Raw genomic sequence first — 20798 nt, 5'->3', positions numbered from 1 at the left:
GGAAAAGCTTGAGTTGCCCTTGAAAATGATCCACCAGAGCTTTATTTGAGTTTTTCAGACCCTGTTAAGGGATTTATTTTCCAAAGAAGTTCCTATAGCAAGAAAACTAGAGCTACTGTGTCACCAGTACTGGACCATGCATGAGGGTAGTTAGTACATATCTTTAAATCAGATTTCTGGGGCTGAGAGAGGAATAAACATAGAAAAAAATCATCTGCAAAATAAGGTCTGTCGAAAAGAACATAACTTATTAAAACATGTCTGTCAGACCGTAGCAGCTGAAAATGTCCTGGAAAATGATTTCAAGAAAAGAGTGGGAACCCTGTGAAAGCATTAAATCAGTGAGACATCAATGCTTGCCAATAAAAAAGTATGAAAAGTAAAAGTTTCAGAGCGAGTTTGAAGCTCAGGTGAAGAAATAAGGTTTGAGTTTTTTTGTGAAAAAATACTTCTCACACCTCTGGTATCTATTTCCCACAGCTCTGGGCTGAGTCTCTTACTGGGAACCATCAATAAAGCAGCGGTGGGTCGTCTCAGCTCTCTGGTCTGTGTGGTTCATCGGGGAGTTATAGCTTTGATTTAGCTTGGTAGCAACAGGTCTGCGAGCCAATCAGAGGAGAGGAAGCTCAAACATTAAGAAATAAACATGTCTGACATTTTATCCTCACACAGAGTTCATTACACAGATCTGAACCGAACACTTCTGATCTGATGCATGTGTCCACGCGTCACTAATGATGTGTTTGATCACTTTGTAATCTGGTATTAAAGAGCCTTTGAAGTTTGGGAGGTCACAGTCGTTTCTACGTTTCCCTTTTTTTTCTGATGTTGTGTTTAATTAGAGGAGGAAGAGGAGGAGGAGGAGGAGGAGGAGGCAGCGAGGCAGAGAGACTGTGCTGCAGCACCACCTAGTGTCGGTTTATCCACAGGAGGAAAATAAACTGACATTTCATTTGTTGTGTGTGTGAGTGTGTGTGAGTGAGGACGATTAATACGTTAAAAATCTTTGGCAGATAATTAATTTGTCCCGGCGCTCGAGGCTGCACCTGAAGCAGCAGGACTCGGTCCCGACCAGCTGCCACTTACAAACACTCTGAGTTGTATTTTGAAGATGTGAGTGATGGATCAGATTAATAATCAGGGTAATTAACGACCACGTGGACGCGAGGAGCGATGCGTCATCGTCCGTCTGTTCTTCATTCAACTCCCTCTCTCGTCATGTTTATTCTCCCCTCAGATCCTCACTTCCTGAACAACAAGGAGATGTCCGACGTCACCTTCCTGGTGGAGGGGAAACCCTTTTATGCACATAAAGTTCTGCTGTTCACAGCGTCGACCAGGTTTGTTTCATCATCTTCAGTCTGTTTTCTGTTTTGTGTGTGTGTGTCTAATTAAATAAAAACTGTATCTATATATGACTTCCTGCTCTGTCGTCCAGGTTCAAGTCGCTGCTGCAAAACCGACCGGCGGCAGAAAACACCTGTATCGAGATCAGTCACGTCAAGTACAACATATTCCACGTAAGAGCTTCACTCACTCTGGTTCCTTTTCTCCGCTAATTAAGTCCTGGGAGGAAATAAAACACAAACAGATCAAGATCTTTGGCTGATTCAGAGTCAGTTCAGACTGCAGCGAACAATAACATCCTGATAGCGATGAATAATAATGAATTTCTTTCTGGAGGATTGTGGACAGGACTGTGTTGGATGTTTTATAGTTGAAAAATGAACTTTGTTTATTCTGTAAAGTGTTAAATGCACAGTTTATGTGATGAGCAACAGGTGTCAGATATATAATAACTGTTTTTCATATCAAATAATCTCTTAATCATTTGCCAATCAGTAGTTTAGACTGTATTATATCATAGAATAGCTTCTTGTAACTATTTAATTAAGTGATTAATAGTTTCACCACAGGAAACAGCAGCCTATGGGACTTTTAACCTTTTATTTGTCAATATTAGTGACTTATTTACGATGTTTTTATTATTCTAAACACACGTTCTTACCTCAAACTTGGAATAAACTTAATCTAACTTTCAGTTTTCACTATAAAAATCAAATCCTTTACCTTTACCGAAAAACATTACCTGGTGGATGAGTAAACAAGGCATATTCTGTACATAAACCATGGTAAATGGTTTGTAAATATCAACTGTGTATGTATTGTTTATTACTATTGACAGAGTATACATCTATTTTTTTTCAATATGGGGGGGTTATGTAATCTTTTCTTCTTTTTTTTTTTACCATATACTTTAAATCGAGCACTCTAACAAAACAATTTCCCTTAGAGATCATTTAAAGTCAAATTTCTTTCTATAACTGAAATCTTTCATTCTGTTAAAGAATTTAACTTGCCATCAAATTCCCTTTAATGTGGATAAAAATACACTCAGACAACAGTAAAAATGCACTAAAAAGAGATTTTAAATGCACATTATTCTCTAAACAGGAGGTTGTTGTTGTGCTCTGTGTTCCAGCTGGTCATGCAGTATCTGTACTGTGGAGGCACCGAGTCTTTGCACATACGCAACACTGAAGTCATGGAGGTAAGTCAGAGAGTTAGAGGCAGAGCTGCTGTCAGTGTTTTCTAATCCTCAGAGCTGTGTCTCAGTCTGTGTGGCTCTGCTGTTCCTTCCTGCTGCTTCCAGCTCCTGTCTGCAGCCAAATTCTTCCAGCTAGAGGCCCTTCAGAGACACTGTGAGATCATCTGCTCCAAGAACATCACCACGGAAACCTGCGTGGACCTCTACAAACACGCCAAGGTGAGAAGAACGAGTTGTTTGTTCGTGCACGAGATGTAAAACGAAATAAAACGCTCACGGACATGTGGTATTACCTAGTCTACATATCAGGACTGCACAAACACTGGAGCACTTTAAGTCTCTATTAAAAACTCATCTCTTTTCCTTGGCATTTTAGTTTGGTTTTATATGTTTTCACTTTTGTTTTATTGTTTCATTGCATGTTTTACTGTACATTACCTGTATCCCATTTAGTTTTATTGTTACTAGTTTTGCTTGTATGTTTTTCTTGTACAGCACTTTGTACAACTTGGGTTGTATTTTTAAAAGTGCTATATTAATAAATATGTATTGTATTGTACTGTATATTAGATATTGATAAAAAAAAAACACTTTATTATCAGTTTTGATGAAACAGCTGTAAATGGAGGAGTATCAGATGCCTCTCTGTTTCAGCTGTTAGGTCGAATGCAGCTCTCTGAGAGATTCACCCGACTCATCGACCTCCAAACCTTTTCCTCTTCGTCTCTCTGTGCATCAGATGTGAGATTGTTGAACCCTGTGGCCTTGTTGTTGTTCTTTTTCTTCTGTTCCTTCTTTAAACTCAGTAAATGTCTGGTTTTGTGGAGGAGAGCTGTCGTTTTCTTTTCACCAAGTGTCTCTCTCTGTTCGTTGTTTTGGCCTCGTTTCACCCTGAGCTGCTTCAGTTTCACGTTCTGTTCAAATAAATTATTTCACTTTAACGGCAGTTTAATATGCAGATGTTGGTTTTGAGGCCAGAGAAAGAAAATCTAGCAGCTTTAGAGCCAGATGAGACCAAAAACTGAGCTCAAAATAAACTTTAATTCAACAAGTGGACAGAGAAAAGTTATGATGGACAAGTTAATACAGGATATTCCTACATAATTCATTGTCAATTGCTTGTAAATATTTACTATCTATACATCCTGTAGAGTATATTTGTTAAGTAATTATTTTTCATATATTATTCTAATATGACATTGTTTTTGATGTTGTTTTAGCTTTACAGTGCCCCAAGTGGCCAAACCACAAATTAATACAATTTAAATTTTTACGACAACAGTGAAACCTTGAACGTCTTTGGAATAAATCTGTAGCGATTTGGAAAAATTACAGAAAAGTAACTGAGAAAAATGCTAAATTGACTTGTGAGAATGACCCACACAAATGACGTAGAAATTAAAGTTACAACAGGGCCAGTGGATATAACGTATTTGATCCTTAATAATTGCAAATAATTGACCTTTTATTTGACTTTCTGTTGAGAAAATGATCAGATTATGACGTTTTCTTTGCTAGTTTTCATTCAAACGAGAGTGAAGATATGAAAATGTCTGACTGTGTCGCCCCCCAGTGGACAAAAACAACGCTGCAGTTTTTACAATTAAACTAAAACTTTATGATCTCAGAAAATGAAATAAGAAACTTTTTTTTGCCTTTTCTTTCTTCCTGTAGTTCCTCGGGGCCTCGGAGCTCACAGCTTTCATCGAGGGCTACTTCCTGAAGAACATGGTGCTGCTGATCGAGCTCGACGGCTTCAAGCAGCTCCTGTACGAGCCCCCTCCCGCCGAGAGCCCCGCGTCCAGCCCGGGCATCTGCTCCGACATCCTCCTGGACCTGGAGAAGACTCTGGCCACGCGCATCCACTCCATCCACCTCTCCACCTCCAAGGGCTCCGTGGTGTGACGCCCACTTCCCAGTCCCAGTTCCCAGTCCCAGTCCGGAGCGCTCCGATTCCAAGCCGCAGCATCCACGTAACACCGCCCAGCGCCCCACTCCCCCCTACATCCACCCACCCACCCACACACAACTGCTGAAGAGGAGTTTTTACGTCAGGGATTTCCCTTTAACTCTGCCCAGAGGAGGCTTCATGTTGGCGAAACGTGACGGAAACAGAACGGAAAGTTCTCGAACTCCTTCCATCATCACATCGACTCCAACAACAACAACAATAACAATAGTAACAGTAACCCTGACCCCCCCCCCGGCAGTGAGTGTCACTGCAGTCTGACCATGACTATGAAACTTTCTATGGTATTTCATATAGAAGAAGACGTGCATGAAATACAACACTGTACACCTTTTTCTTGCTTAAAAAGGTTAGAAAGTAGATTTTAACTCAATAAAAAGCAGCTTTTTCTCATCATCGCCTCTGATATGAGACTTTTTGAGGTTTACAATAACACCACTGTACGGGAGCAGCAGCAGCAGCAGCAGCAGCAGCAGCAGCAGAAGAAGGTTTCACTCATGCCAAAACATGAATATAATCCTACTATACAACCAATACAAGTGACTCGTAGCAAAGCCAGCAGACAGGTTTGAAGGCGGACTTGTTTGAACTTCTTTTACGTTTCATTGTGTCACTTGTATGTTGGACACGTTTCACTGTGTTTATTATTATTATTATGATGATGATGATGATGATGAAATATCGACTGTGTGCAGAGGCCAAACTGATCACAGGAACTTCCACCGTGGCCACAGACGCCGCAGCGCTGACTCGGCCCACTCAGTGAAATCTATGCTGACGTACGCTTGAAACACAGGATGTCCAACTGGGAAATTAACTTGTGATAACTCCACGAACACTGTCTGTTTTTCCTTTTTTTTTCTTTTTTTCTTTTGTTTTAGTTTTTTTTCTGCATGACACCTCCTCAAACTGAGCTGCCCTGATATTGCTTTTTATGCAGAGCTTACTTCTTCTCGAGTAAACGGGGGAAAACGCTGCTTATTAACTTTGTATCTACTGCAAAACAACAACAACAGACTGGACTGAGCCGGACCGGGGTGGAGGATGGATTTTGACTGGCAGGGAATTTCTCTTAAAGATATTTAAAGCAAAAGTGTAAATACGTCCTGAAAAAGTCATCGTGCTGGTCGTTTCTTCTTTTTTTTCTTTTTCCCGTTTTCTTTTCCTTTTTTAAAAAAAAAGCTGATGTACAGTATTCTCCTACACGCGCTTGGCTGACGACAACAGTCTCATTGAATGTGCTCCCTGAACAGTTTGTTCCTGCTGTTACTGTCTCTGTTTATGCAAAAGTTGCATGTTTAATCTGTTTCGTATATGACCCCTCCGTCTCGCCGTAGGTGTGCTGTATGTGTGTGTGTGTATGTGTGTGTTTGTGTGTGTGTAGGTCGGTAGGACTGAGCAGGGTGTTGATTGTTCCTAGATATAAAGTCCAAATCGAAGGAAGTTCCTTCACATCGTTTTTTTATTTTTTATTTTATCCCGTATTTCCGATGCATTCCAATCGATCATCGATCACAGACGTCACTGTCGGCCGAGTCGATCAATGACAACGACACTGGGTTCATTAGAGACACAGAGTTTACACCAACTGTATTTAGGAAAACACCTGAATGGAAACACCAGAAACATGAAACACAAAAAAAACGTTAAAACTAAAAGTCAACTGCAGATAAACGACCAACTTAAACATACATTTTTGCAGATTTTCCTCAATTTATTGCTAAATTAAAGTATAACCTTGACCACAGTTAAAGCTTAATCATCAGAGTGAAACATTTAACGTCTGCTATGGGTGGAAATAATAAAATAATTTAACTGAGTAGGATTTCAACTTGATTCTAACATCTGATTACAGAGATATTATTATTATTATATTGGTGCCAGAAATTTAAACCTGAAATTTAAAATAATCTAAGTTTTGATTCTGTTTCGAATTAACATGAATTCAACAACCATGGTGTCAGGTTTTATTCTTAATCTCAGCAACAATAACTCTGATTCAGGCAACAGCACAGAGAAGATGCTGATTCAATTAAACTGTGGTGAAAAGAAGTGTTAAATAACCTGCAAGAACAGCATCCTTTAATCTTCACATTAAAGCCAAACTCCAGAAACAAAAACCTCACTATTGATTTAAAAAAGGATGTAAAATCTCAAATAAATCCAAACGCAAACACAAATTTAGATGATTTTATACAAAAAGTGAGTGTTTTTTTTCATTTGTTGGTGTGTGTCCATCAGGTGTTGATGAGGTCACAGGTTCAAGGTGTGTAGAGGATTTGATTGGTTGTCATGTGAACGTGTTATTTCCTCACTGATTTGTTGTCGTGTCTCTAATGAACTCAGACCTCTGTGTGTTTCCCTCCACACTCATTCACCTGCTGCAGTGTGACATCACACTGTTAAGCCACGCCCCCCCATCTAATCTGCCTATCAACCCTGTTGGTTGGTTAAACTCCATCAAAAAAGGGGGCGAATGTGAAGAATACCTGTCTTGTTTTGCTTTTTTTTTCTCCCACGTGACCATGAACGTCTCATTCAGACACAAACATCACCCCTGGGTTCAGGAGGGAAGCGTTCACCACTCACGTCTGTTTTTAAATGAATGTAACGATGCAACGACAGGTGGATACTTACAGAAATGTGCATTTTTTTGTCTTTGGTGCAGCAGCAAAACCAAAACCAGACGCTTCCCTCTCTGTCTCTGCAGCGTGCGTCCTCATCGTCTGTGGTTTTTGTTCCTACATGAATCCGACTGACAAATATTACGACTTAGAATATTGTAGCACACGAAAAATTACTTCAATATTTGTTTTTGGGCCAAAAAAAAAAGAAATAGAAAAGATATTATAAGAGAAACATAAAGGCAAATAGAAGTTGGTTTTAAGTTCTGTAAATAGTTACAGAAAGTGAAATATAGATATTATCCTACGACTTTATTTTCTTACCTACATACATAGCACTATATATTTTATTTTACATTCCACAGCTATTTTGTTTTACAAAAGTGAAAAAGATTATATAAAAAGATGCTTTAAAAAGAAGTTTTACTGAAAAATGAAGCAATATAATATTTCCATCAGACTGTATTATTTACTTTTTGACTAGTGCGATGAATAATGAACACAGGATGCAGAGTAATAACAGAAATGTGACACGAAACAAACTAACAAAAAAAGCCTGGATATGTTATTTCTGTTTATATTATCTGTGACATCCCACAGTGTGTTTTCTTTTTAAGTGTGTTTCACTCATTTTTAAAAGAAAGACTCTTTCTAACGTCCAGACTGCCAGCCTGTTGATTTCACCCTGATTTAGACTGAGATCATTCACCACAACAACAACCACACACACACACATACACATCTGAAACATACTATATTTTTAAATGTGAAGTGTAACTTCTTAAAGATGCAAACAAACCATATAAATGATGTCAGGCACTCCGAGTGCTCGTGTTACTGTAGCCTCACACAATCAGAAGCGTTAGAAGTGTTTGGAGCTTTGGGTTCACGTCTCAGCAGCTGGATATGGCTTTAACATTAACAACAGGAGGATAAGCTGAGAGTCTGGGAGCTTATCTCTGTTTCTATCAGTCTTAATGTTATGTCATTAGCAATAGATGAACTTTAGCTTACCCTCCTCCTCCTCCTCTCCTCCCTCCTTTCTCCCTGTGCTTTTGATCCGAGCCCGGGTCAAAGCCGTAGAGTAAATGTGGGTTCGCATGGCTCTTCTTGTTCTATGTTGTTGAGAATGTGCTCTTCTGTACACCAGCTCTGTCGAAAAACAGGACTCTCCCCCTTTAGTTGTCAATTGAGCATTTATTTGCCTGCGTATTTGTTCCTGGTAATAAACAGCAACTTCTCCTTAGAAGCAGTGGAAAAACGTGCATGGGATGTTTCACTAGATTTCAAAAAATCCCCGGGGGGATGACCTTTTTGCAATTTTTCTTTGGTTTTTTGTCTTTTTTTTTTTTCCTTTAATGAGAACATGTATATTGTACAAAATATATATAAATATATATATATGAAATATAAATTATACATGGTGTGAGAAGCAGGGATGTGGTGGAGTCTAACAACAAAAGGGAATGTTACACTCGTGCTACAGTTTCTGTCGTTCCATGACATGCTTTTGTGGACAGCTAATAAACGACCACAGTTTAAACCTTTGCTCTGTTTTTTTTGTTCCATCACTTTTTACCTTTGACACAACGGACATGAAGTTTTGTACGAATGTTAAAGGGATAGTTCAACATTTTGGCAAATTCTTCTTTTGTCATAATCCCTACAGTATAGTCATAGCAGTAGGTTCATTACCTTTAATTATCGGTGCATGTTGTTTTGAGATCGGTGGGGCAGAGACGTGAGCTGCTCAGTGAACACAATGGAGGTGAACGGGTACAGGTCCCCTGTCCCTCATCAAACTCATCAAATACACAATCCAACAACTCCAAAACGCTCTGGTGGACAAGTGGTGACCTGCACATTCATCACACTATGAAATAATCATGTAACATTAATTAAAGGTAATGAACCTATTGCTATGACTATTACAGTGTACTGTATATAGGGATTATGGTGAGAGGAGAATTTGCCAAAATGTTCAACTATCCCTTTAATGATTATGTCAGGGAGATGACGCCTCTGGAGGGGAATTTAAAAATGAACCAGAAAACTAGAATCACCTCCTCGTGGTTGACTGTTTATCCAGAGTTACATAAAATATGAGTTATGTGGGTGATTTCTTTTGTCATAACAGTTATTTCTGAGGTCAGTGTGACCTTTGACCTTTGACCACCAAAGTCTAATCACTTGATCCTTAAGTCCATGTTGATGTTTGTGCAAAATTTAAAGGTATTTCCTTGAGGAATTCTGGAGCTGTTGCATGCACAAGACTACAACTCATGATCTGCGAGGCCACCATGGAAGTGACCTTTGACCTTTAGCCACCAAAAATCCACATCAGTTCATGGAGTCCAGGTAAATGTTTTTTTGTTTCTGTTTTATAACCAAATTTGAAGGATTTTCCGTTAACCAGGTCCAAAAATATGTTTTGTGTTTTCACCAGGAAGAGTTACGGTGTTTTTTTTTTAACAAAGTTATCGATTTCAGCTTAGTTTAGATTGACACACATGTTTCACAGTCTATAAAATGAGGTGATAATGTGTTTGTAAATCAAACATCAGTTGTTTTTTGGTCTTTTTTATGGATTTGTTAACGGTAAGAAAAGAATAGAGATAAGACAATCAATCAGACTACTTAAAGACCCCGTTCATTCATAAAAACAGGGCATATAAAGTCTGTATGTTTGCATTAGGAGTCCCTATTTGCTCTGATCTACAGCAAAAAGAATTAAAAAAAAACCTTTGAACATAATAAAACCTGCTCCACAGTGTGACTGCATAATGTACAGTAGCAGAGGAATTAGAGATGCAAGTAAAAGTTTAGAGAAGCTTTATTCCTTTTACAAGGACACTGCAGCTTCTCCTGAATAACAATGTGACAGATGTGGCTGCGGCCCAGCTCCGCCGTGTTTTATCAGCCGCTTCACCTCAACCGAGCAAATTAGTCGAGATACTGAGAGTCATGACAGCTCCCGCACAAAGCCAGAGCTCTGTCTGCACTCAGACTGATGAAGAAATACAAGCTCATAAAAAAGTCTGGAGCTGAGTTTGGCTCAGATTCAAATAATTATTTTTTAGAGGGGAGGCTCCTTTTAACACTGCACTGAAGAATGATATCACTGAAGTCATGCAAGTTAAATTACACATATGTATGTGAACAGATACATTTAGTCATTTAGAACTGTCTTGTTTTCTTTACACCATAATAAATGAATAAATATGTCACTATTTCATATCACACGTTTTGTTGTTGAAGCATTTTCAGTGTGGCCCTTCCTGGTGACCACATCATTGTTTTTTAGAGTCTCTCCTCTCCTTATGCAGCTTTTATTCTGATTTTAAACATTTGACAGGCAGTTTACGAGCACTCAAACAATCATTTATTAAGGAGCATGAGAATCAAATGACTCATTTAACCTCTTGGAAAAATTTGCTGTGTTGGCAACTCACTTCATATTTACATGGTTTTATAGTACAATAAATGTCTGTGAGGTGGTTTTCCTTCATTTGATGTGCCTGAGGCATGACTGCTGGTAAATTAAGGATGATTTGTATGTGTTTTGAAGACTGATATAAACTTAAATAGTAAGAAAAACTGGTATTTATTACAGTGAATAAACACCTGAAACAAACAGTAGATATGTAAGGTGTAACATTTGCCTCAAAGACAATTTGATTTGATTTAGGGGCAATGTGCATTTACATGAATCCTTTTTTTTAAAGAAAAGAAAAAAAAGAGTTATGTATTTTTAAAAGAACTACTAATTACATGTGAATAGTATAGTTAATAAAATGTGTATGAAAGTTAAAATGTGACATAAATTATCTCTAGGCAATTGAATCAAGTCAACTGGACTTAGTTTTTTGTCTTTGAAGATGTCCCTTGTCCAAATGGCTTCATCAGTTTGTGCAGACTGGTCTGTTTAGAAGGCTGATACAAACTTAAAAGGAAAGAAAACTGGTTATTATTACAGTAAATAAACATCTAAAAAAACATAAAGTGGCTTTATCAGTTCGTGTAGACTAGTGCAGTCTACACAAACTGATGAAGTCACTTGGATAAGGGGGGAAACCTCTTCAAAGCCTATAGGCTAGATGCCTTTATTGACCTGGACAAATGAGAATTATGCCTGTGTAATATGCATGTGCTATCTAAACCTCAACAAACAACATCAATTAACTTACAAAGTAACAAAATAACATACAAAAAAACAATAAATATATTATTATATTTATACGAAAGTGGAAGAATTTGCTGTAAATGTCTGTCTTCACATAAAAATGTTTTGGTGTCGTTTCCTCAAGCGGCCACTAGGGGACAGTAGGCGCCAAACCAACTTTAGATCAGCCTGACATTTACCAGCCGAAGAAGAAGAACATCTTTCCTTTGCTGACCGCCGTAAAGTTTGTGGTAAAACACCGCAGAACATTTCGTCTGTGGTAAACAAACTAAACAAACCAGACAAACTCCGCAGATCGTATGGAGGAAACACGGACTTGTAAAAAAGCCCGCGGCGCCTGAATGAGAGCTACGTTAGTGACCACGCCTGCGCACTCCGTGCTGAATATCGAGCCGCCCTTCCTCCTCCCCGCCGCCGCCAACTTGCACCGCAGGGTCGGGCGGACGTCGACTCACAACACAACAACCCCGAGTTGGTTTACCCCCCTAACCGAGGACTTCCCGAGTAGAAAATGGAGAGCCCGCAGCGCAGCGAACACGGTGAGCTGAAGACAATCCAGTCCGGAAGCGTCCATAGCGAGTTGTGAGGTTTTGTTTTGGATTGTGTGCGTCCGATTTTAAACATGGCGTACGCCGCTCTGAGATGGCGGTGGCTTTGTGCTGCTGTGTTAATACAGCGCCAACGAGCCGAGGTGTGCGGCGGCGGGTAAAAAAAAAGGACTGAGTGAGCTTAACGACAGCTCGGCTAGTTGTCAAACTCACATACCTGGTGATTTACTTCAATATAAATACGTAAACTTAACAGGCGGTGTCGGTTAACGTGTCCACGTAGCTCAGAAACGAGCGCTGAGCGGTTGACAGGTGCTGCATTCGCGGGCTTCAGCTTTAGCTAGCGGCTAAAAACAAAAACATAAATCGAGCGAGCACCGGGGCAGTCTGACATGCTTGATTATGGGACACACAGCGACAGGTTTTCCTCCAGAGACACACTCTAAACTAGTTTCACTTTCTACTATTTTTCCACACAGCGATGACAACATTCAAAGTCACGACCGTTGCAGCCATGTTTATCTGTGCTAATGTGCTGAAAGTCGTTATTTCCGACACTTGAGCCTGTCCCTGAAGGCAACATGCCTCAACTACTGCATCCACTGAGGATTCAGAGCACCACAGAGTAGCCAGACCAGAGGGCCACTCTCGGTCAGTTGTCATGGTCATACTGACATTATTTCAGCTCATGTTGAGATAAATTGATACATATTTATACAAACAAATAAGATATCTGTGAAATTAAATGATCTCAAACTAAATAACATAAAGTTGGTAGATTTTACCTGAGCAGGAGCTGTGGTTGGGTTTGCAGGGGATGTACACAAACAGTGATGAAGTTCATTTTAAAATCAGTTTAGTCTATTTTGAAAGTTATTATGAGAAATTTAGATGATTGTTGTGGGAAAAATAAACTTTTTTAAGCTCATATAAACCTGGATCAACACCTACACAAGCTGATAGTTGAGTGTCCTACAAAACTGAAATATTAGGTGTCTCATAAAGAAATTTGCAGGACAAATTAACCCCAGAAACTTCACATTAGGGCTGAATAAGTTACTGTTTTCATTATTGTTTGATCTGTTCTTCCCCCAATTAACTGATTTAATCATGGTGCCTTAAATTAACCCAAACTTAGAGTAAGTTTTGCCCTCGTACATGACAAACAGGAGCATCAAATCCTCACCTGAGAAGCTTTGTCCATCTTTTATTGACGAAATGAGTATAAGTTTAATGGCTGATTATGTATTTATTTATTTGCTTGTTTTTGTTACTGATTAATTGATCTATTTACTAGACCAAACGTAAGATCATCGATAGCTACACTCATGCATTTTGTGCGGATATGGGATTACCATTTACTTACTTAGTAATGTCATGAATGAAGTTAATATAAAATGTGTCTTGTTATAGATTCTTCTTTACTCTAATCCACACTGACTCAGGATGTGGACATAGTTAGACACAGAAAGTAAACAGGATTCACCACTATTTGTCTTCAGATAAAAGTCTAGTGCTAATAAAACATTGTCTTCACTGCAGACTTTATTTCTGTTTACTCTGATTATCACATTTACACTGTCTGTCATAATATATTTTCCAGACCAGCTTCTTCTGCTGCCGTCCCTGCGTCTCTTCATCCCCCCCCTGCGCCTGGTGTCTGCAGCCATGTGGCAGGTGGTCCAGAGGGGGAGCGTGCAGGATTATGGGATGGTGGAGGAGTTCATCATCACTGTGACAGAAATTGTACCTGAACTACTGAATGCAGATCAGAAGGCTCAGCTCCTCCTGGGACTCAGAGCGCGGGTGAGGCTGCTGCTGAGTGTTTAGCAAAAAAAAAAGAAAAGTTAAACAATTCACCAGGGAGCTGCATAAAATGACAAGAGCAGCAGTTTGGTTTCTCCCCCTGCAGATGCTAAGCTGTCAAAACAAAGTGTGTGCACTTATTAATATGCGCTGTAGCAGTGTCACCTTGAGTCACTTCTTGCTGTGAATATAATCAAACCAACATCACAGCACAGAGAAATCCAAAGCAGCCAAACAACAAAAGACTGAATTTTCATGACTGACAGTAACTGGCAACACTCTGTACATCGTCATCAACATTTCCAGGTGCTGCTCCGTCTGTTTTATTTACCTTCAGGTGATATTTTCCTTTTTTTTTGCAGGTTGTTCTTGAATTGTGTCAAGCCGAGCCGATGACTGACAGAGAAACCATCGAAATGCACCTGGAGCAGATCAAAACCCTCGTATCCACCTGGGCGGCGCAGGTTGGTTTCTTCAAAATGTGACCTGCAGGTCTCAAGTGTTTTTTAATATTTTACATCCAGTGATTTTTTCTTTCTTTGTGTTTTGTTTTTTCCAGCCATGTTTTGCAGAGGTTGTGTTCCCCGAGTCAAACTTTGTGGATCAGATTGAGTTGTTGTTGAAAGACCCTGAAGAGAAGGAGAGGTTTTTCCAGGTTTGTGATTTATTTATTTATGTTAAAGGGATAGTTCAACATTTTGGCAAATTGGCCCATTGCCATAATCCCTATAGTCATAGCAGTAGGTTCGTTACCTTTAATTGTCGGTGCAAGCTATTTTTAGAATGGCGGAGCAGAGCCGTGAGCTGCTCAGAGCTACGCTACGGAGGCTCAAGGGATTTCTTGGTTTCCCTCATCAAACTCATCAAATACACAATCCAGCAACTCCACAACGCTCTGGTGGACAAATTGTGACCTGCACATTCACCACGCTATGAGATAATAATGCAACATTACAAGACGGAGTTGTTTTCGAGGTAAATGCAGAGTATTGTCCTCTGAGAATTGTGTATTTGATGATTGTGAGTTTGATGAGGGAAACCAAGAAATCCCATGAGCCTCCGCTCTGCCGTTCTAAAAATAACTTGCACCGACAATTAAAGGTAACGAACCAACTCCTAAAACTACAGGGATTATGGCAATGGGCCAATTTGCCAAAATGTTGAACTATCCCTTTTAAAGTTTCAACACATTTTGTTGCTGTGAATGTTTCTTCATTAGATCTGTTTATGTTTTTTTCCTCCAGGATGTTTTCCCGACAGATTTTGGGCCCGACTACGACAGCGCCCTGCAGGTGCTGATGCTGGATTTCCTGTCCAGACTGGAGAAGCTTCTCCCGGTGCCAGACATCCAGCAGGTACTGGGGCATGAGTAACCAGCTAGTTTGTCACCTATTATAAGAAATAATGAGGTATAAGTGGAACCTGAATGTTGGCAGGTAGAGGAAACGTTTGTGTGATGATGGACGGATCTTATTAGCGTCACCTGGTGGTTTATGTTAATTTCCTGTCAAGATTAGAGTTGAAAGTAGGACACTGGATTTTCTCTCAGCACAGAGATAAAGCAGCACAACGTGGTCTTTTCCTTTTTTGTGACTGTAATCTTCCGTCTCTTCTCCAGACGGCCTCTCTGCTCTGCTCAGTCCCATCTGCCCTGGAGGAGTGTGTGCACTCTGTTCCTGACCTGCAGCATCTGAAAGCTGTGCTGCTCTACCACACATCACTCGGACAGTTTGATTTATCTGGTGAGTCTCTCATCTGGGCTGCGGTTTGTTGTCTTTGTCTGTGAGTGAAATACATTACCGTAAATGGTAACCCTTAATTACATGATAATGTCACGAAATAGCCAAGAAATAACAATTAATTGCGTCATAATGTCCAGAAATTGCCTAGGAATAACCGTCAATTTCATAGTAATGTCAAGAAATTGCCAAGAAATAACAATTAATTGCGTCATAATGTCAAGAAATAACAGTCTAGTAAAATATACATAATAACAAGTTGTAGTAGCAGAATTGCCATGAATAACTGCTAATGATTGGGTAATTACAGAATAAATGGCATGCCAACATCATTGTTGCCCAAAATAGATGCAGCAGCCAGTTTCCACGACATAGCCGAGTACTTTCAGTGTAATTAACCTGATGTAATTGTAATTTCCACAGTCGTACCTAGCTAGCTATGAAGAATTGTAACTACTACCGGTACAATAGTTGTTTCCTAAAAGCGAATGGTAGATGTGGCAACTGCTGCAAATGTCTCCATAGTTGATGATTACCTTTCCACTGCCAGTAAAGTGTAATGGGCTTAGAAACATATGAGTAGTTTAAACATAACTAAGATGGTAATAAGAACTTTCACTGTAATTACTTTACCATAGCCTTGCCTAGTAACCCATATGGATGAAATATGTAAATATTTTCCAAATGCTAAACAAAGACAAAGTAGGTACCATGAAATGTCACATTACTATGAAATTGACCGGTATTTCTAGGCAATTTCTCAACATTACGACGCAGTTAATTGCTATTTCTTGACAAATCAAGTAAATACCAAGAAATAGCCAAGAAATTAAAGGGTTACCCATTAAATAATTGTTTTGATTTTTGATTTTATCGGTAAAACTACTGGTTAATGAGCTTGTACGCACATTTTAGTGTCCACACAATGAGTGAATGAAATCCTGGTTTCTTAAACCTTGAGATTTAGAAGTTTAAATACTTTGAACGAAACTAGTGAGTGAGTTTGTCTGATAAACCAAACCAGGATTAGTCACCGCTCAAGAATCTCAGGCAAGTTGGAGTTATTTAATGACTTTGAAACACAGATCTGAGTCAAGTCAGGCTCTGTGTAATTCTCACTTAAGAAAATAGACATAAAAAGACAAACATAAAAGATCCTCACACAGTTGCCAAAAGGAGAGAAAAGCAGTGTTAGTTTGTCCAAGAATAAAAAAGACTAATGTGGAGCAGCAGATGGAGATTCAGATGGTGAAGTTAATTTTTAAATTAACAGTCAGCCTCAGTCTGACGTTAAAGCCAAAATGCTTCTGTAATATTAAAGCGAGCTCACTGCAGGTTATAGTCTATAACAAGTCTTTTACAGCCGCCGTGAGCAAAATCTCATTAAAATTTCAGACTTCATGTCTTCACTCTAGAAAGTGAACAGGTTTTTTTTATGAGTTTGATGCTGCAGGATTTTCTACCATGACAACAGCTTCAAATCTGTTTAATTCAGACTCATATCAAATTAAAATCCAAACTCTTGTAAAGGAATTAACACTTTATGAATCATAAATACACTCATACATTGATGCAGACTATTTGGTGAGAACAAGTTAATGCTTACTACTTAGACTTACTTTCTAACAGATAAAAGGAGCCTTAAAGTAGCTTGTTAATAAATGATGACGGGTTTTACATGAATATGGTCATTTGAAATGATAATTTGATTTGCCATAATGAAATGAAACTTTTTTACCATTAAGATTCAGACGGTGCGTAATTGGTAGTAACTTAATATGATGAAGCAGCAGATGCAAATGCTGGAAGATGGATAAGATAAAGAGATATGAGGCTTAACAGCACAGGTAAATGTGGGATCACTGTTTGGAAAGTGGCATTGATCTATTTATCTATTGTGTTTAAATTATTTATAGGGTTAATAAGCCAATTAAAGGGACAACGAGGAGTTTCTATTTGGTTATAAAAAAGTCTCACGTTAATGTGGATGAATCTACGCTACCCACACTTGTTAATGGGCCCATTTTCGATAAATACATCATTTTGTCTCCATCGTTATTTTGTTATTATTAGTGGTGACTTTCTTTACTTTCGGTTTCGTGGCGAGACATGAGAATAACGCCGCCGAATCGCCGTTTATGGTCGGAACTACGACGGTATCTGATCGTCTTTGAACCTCTGACTTTAATTCTTGATGAACATGAGTCTGTCTTGCGCCGGTCAAACAATTTCACGGTGCGCGCGGAGGCTCATAAATGTAGTGTGAAAATGCTTCGCTTTTCCAAAACTCCTCGTTCTCCCTTTAATATACAGATAATAAACCATTGATAATTCCTTTTCCATTGTAAAGTGTGTAAGTTTTAACAGTTTTCCCTTTCCCCACCCAGATGAATCTCAGACCATTCCTTCTTCGTTTGGGAATTGCATCCTGTCTTCACTGTCGCTCCCTCAGCTGGAGAAGGTGGTGATCAATGCAGATCAAATCCAGTTGCAGCCTCAGTCGGAGCAGATCCAGGGCTGCATGACGGTCCAGGTGGAGGGGGAAACTGTGACGCTGTTGGACTACATACAGATCGAGCAGCCGCTGGAAGAGCCGGACATTCAGGAGGACAACGAGGTGAACGAGGAGGAAACGGCAGGAGAAGGAACAGACGAGGACGTCGGCGACTCTTTAAAGCCTGCAGCGTTTCAACCTCTGAAACAAAGCAAAAGGCTGCAGTTGAAAAGAAAAGCATTAAAGGAGAGCGACTCCGCGGCGGCGAAGCGGCAAAGAAAGAAATACCCCAACAACAAGACGTGTCCGGTGTGCAGTAAGACATTCCTCCGAGCTGCGGCCATGCGGCGGCATCAGGAAATTCACTCTGCAAATCGGGATCTCAGGTACAAGTGCGGCAACTGCGACAAGCGATTCAGGGACCATTACGACATGAACCGACACAACATGCGCGTTCATGAAAAGGAGGAGCTGAGCGTTAACGAAGAAGACCCGGAGGACCCGAGCACCTCCGACATGATGGGGGATAACAAAAACTGTGGTCTCTGTGGGAAGTATTTCGCCCGTCGAGTCGACATGGAGCGACACATGAAGTCCCACTCGGAGGACCGGCCGTATAAATGTTCTTTCTGTGAAAAGAAATTCAAGAACCCGTATGTCTTAAAGAGACACCAGAAGGAGATTTGTAAGAGTAGAGAGCTGAAGAAGCCAAAGAGGAGGGAGACGCAGCGACCAAACCCGCTGCCGCCGTCAGAGGGGCTTACGGAGGGTAAGATCTGCCCCATCTGCAGCCGGATCTTACCCTGCACCGCCGACATCGCGAAGCATTTACGGTCTCACTCGGAGGAGCGTCCTTTTATTTGCATCACTTGCGAGAAGGGCTTCAAGTACAAGGACACGCTGAAGAAGCATCAGATCATTCACGGCCACGAGGGCATCAGAGAGGAGCAGAGTAAAACCGTGGAGCAGATCTTGGCTGAAGCGGACACTCGGAGTTGCGATGATACCGGTGTCCTTGATAAAAAAGACGATAATCCAGAAGTTCCTACGGAGGCTCCCGAGGAGTCGGCGGTGGTGCCTGTGCAGAAAGTGGTGAAAAAGGCTCATAAAGTTTGTCCCGTCTGTTCTCGGACGTTCGACAGCATCAAAACGCTGAACAGGCACATCCAGTGCCACACGGACGATCGGCCGTACCACTGCGTCCACTGCAAGAGGCGGTTTAAACACATGCACGGGCTGAAGCGACACCAGATTTACGCGATCTGCCACAAGAAAATCACCAGATTCTTGTGGAAGCGGGAGCTGAGAGCGGGATCCAGCCAAGCGAGTGACGTAACCAGCGCCGACTCCCAGCAGGGGCAACCGCTGAAGATCCCCGTGTGGTGCTCAAACTGCGGCAAACACTTCGAGTACCTGTCCGCCTTGAAGGAGCATCAGGAGAACATGTGCAAGGTGGACGTGAGGGAAATCATGAAGTGCGACGACTGCGGGAAGGAGTTCAAGACGATGACCATGCTCAAAGTGCACCAGAGGATCCACAACCCGCTCTACTGCAAAGAGTGCGGGAAGATCCTCGCCAACGAGGCGGCCTTCGAGAGGCACAAGCTGATGCACAGGCCGATGCAGTGCACCATGTGTGAAAAGAACTTTACGCTGCTGAGGCGTCTGAGGGAGCACTACGAGAAGCAGCACAACTTCACCGGCCCGTATCCCTGCGCGCAATGTGATAAAACCTTCATCCAGTTGTCCTACCTCGCCATCCACCAGAGAATCCACAAAGGAGAGTTCCCTTACATTTGCAGCTTGTGCCCGGAGAAGTTCAGGTCTTCCAACTGTCTCACGGTCCACCTGAGGAAACACACGGGGGAGAAGCCCTTCCTCTGCTGGCAGTGCGGGAAGTGTTACCGCTCCGCCTCCGAGCTCACGGTCCACATGGGAACCCACTCGGAGGAGAAGCCTTGGGGCTGCACGGACTGCGACATGTCGTACCGCACGAGGCTGCAGCTGACGAACCACATCGAGCAGGTGCACATGGGCGTGCGGTATCCCTGCAGCAGCTGCGGGAAGCAGTTCATGAAGGAAACGTCGCTGAAGAGGCACGAGCTCATCCACACGGGGGAGCGGCCTCACCAGTGCACGGTGTGCGGGAAGACCTTCCTGACCGCCAACGAGCTCCGGCTGCACAACAGGTACCACACCGGGGAGCGCCCGTACAAGTGCGAAGTGTGCGGCAAAGCCTTCATCCAGTCGGGGTACCTGAAGTCGCACATGCGCATCCACACGGGAGAGAAGCCATTCAAGTGCGACATATGCGATAAAGGCTTCAGGTTGTCGTATCACATGAAGAAACACAAGCGGACTCACACCGGGAAGCCAAAGAGCTACATATGCGAGGAGTGTGGAATCGCCTTCCTCCAGAAAAAATCGCTGTGGGAGCACTCGCTCACTCACACCGTGAAGATCGAACCCTCATTCAACGATGAGGAGGTCGTACTTCACTAGACACCCCTTCATTTTAAAGCAGGTTCTTTTATACACCGTTGAGTTTTTTTTCCCATGTCTTCAACAGAAAACACTTCATTTTTCATTTTCCCTTTTTGTTATTTGACTTTGACCAATCTGTAAGTTATTTTGTTCCTTTTTGTCGCTTCACTGTGTTGATTCACATGTTTCTGAGGTGAATCCATGAACTGTAAGGCCTGTGTTTAGTTTCTGCTTACATTGCTTTTTGAAATAAAATCAACCATGAGCCATGAGTTTCCTGCTCCCCTCACTCTTTTATGAAATTTCTATGAAGAAATAATGTCAAATAACTTAATAGAAAAACATGTACGGATCTAAATTACTTTAAATTGAAATTGGCGTTAGGCTGTTGGTTGGACAAGAG

At 41.0% G+C, this 20798-nt stretch overlaps 2 protein-coding genes across 2 annotated transcripts in view; both read left to right on the top strand.

The window, feature by feature from the left end:
* The window catches only part of LOC311006830 (ankyrin repeat and BTB/POZ domain-containing protein 3-A), a 205894-nt gene extending 199905 nt beyond the window's left edge, over positions 1–5989 (top strand). The window contains exons 13-17 of the mRNA XM_083999812.1: positions 1238–1340; positions 1439–1520; positions 2483–2551; positions 2654–2767; positions 4223–5989. Of these exons, the coding sequence (XP_083855938.1) occupies positions 1238–1340; positions 1439–1520; positions 2483–2551; positions 2654–2767; positions 4223–4453 (599 nt within the window). The 3' untranslated portion in view covers positions 4454–5989. The remainder of the gene's footprint in view (positions 1–1237; positions 1341–1438; positions 1521–2482; positions 2552–2653; positions 2768–4222) is intronic.
* A 5590-nt stretch (positions 5990–11579) lies between these two features.
* On the top strand, positions 11580–20606 carry LOC311006829 (uncharacterized protein). Its single transcript, XM_083999811.1, has 7 exons — positions 11580–11863; positions 13476–13678; positions 14041–14142; positions 14238–14333; positions 14923–15033; positions 15297–15420; positions 17805–20606. The coding sequence occupies exons 1-7, from the start codon at positions 11836–11838 to the stop codon at positions 20411–20413; spliced, it is 3273 nt and encodes a 1090-aa protein (XP_083855937.1). The 5' UTR covers positions 11580–11835; the 3' UTR covers positions 20414–20606.
* The last annotated feature ends 192 nt before the right edge of the window (positions 20607–20798 follow it).

The sequence above is a fragment of the Trachurus trachurus genome (genome assembly GCF_905171665.1).
Source record: "Trachurus trachurus genome assembly, chromosome: 23".
Taxonomy (NCBI): domain Eukaryota; kingdom Metazoa; phylum Chordata; class Actinopteri; order Carangiformes; family Carangidae; genus Trachurus; species Trachurus trachurus.
This window is presented reverse-complemented; position numbering and strand designations above follow the sequence as displayed.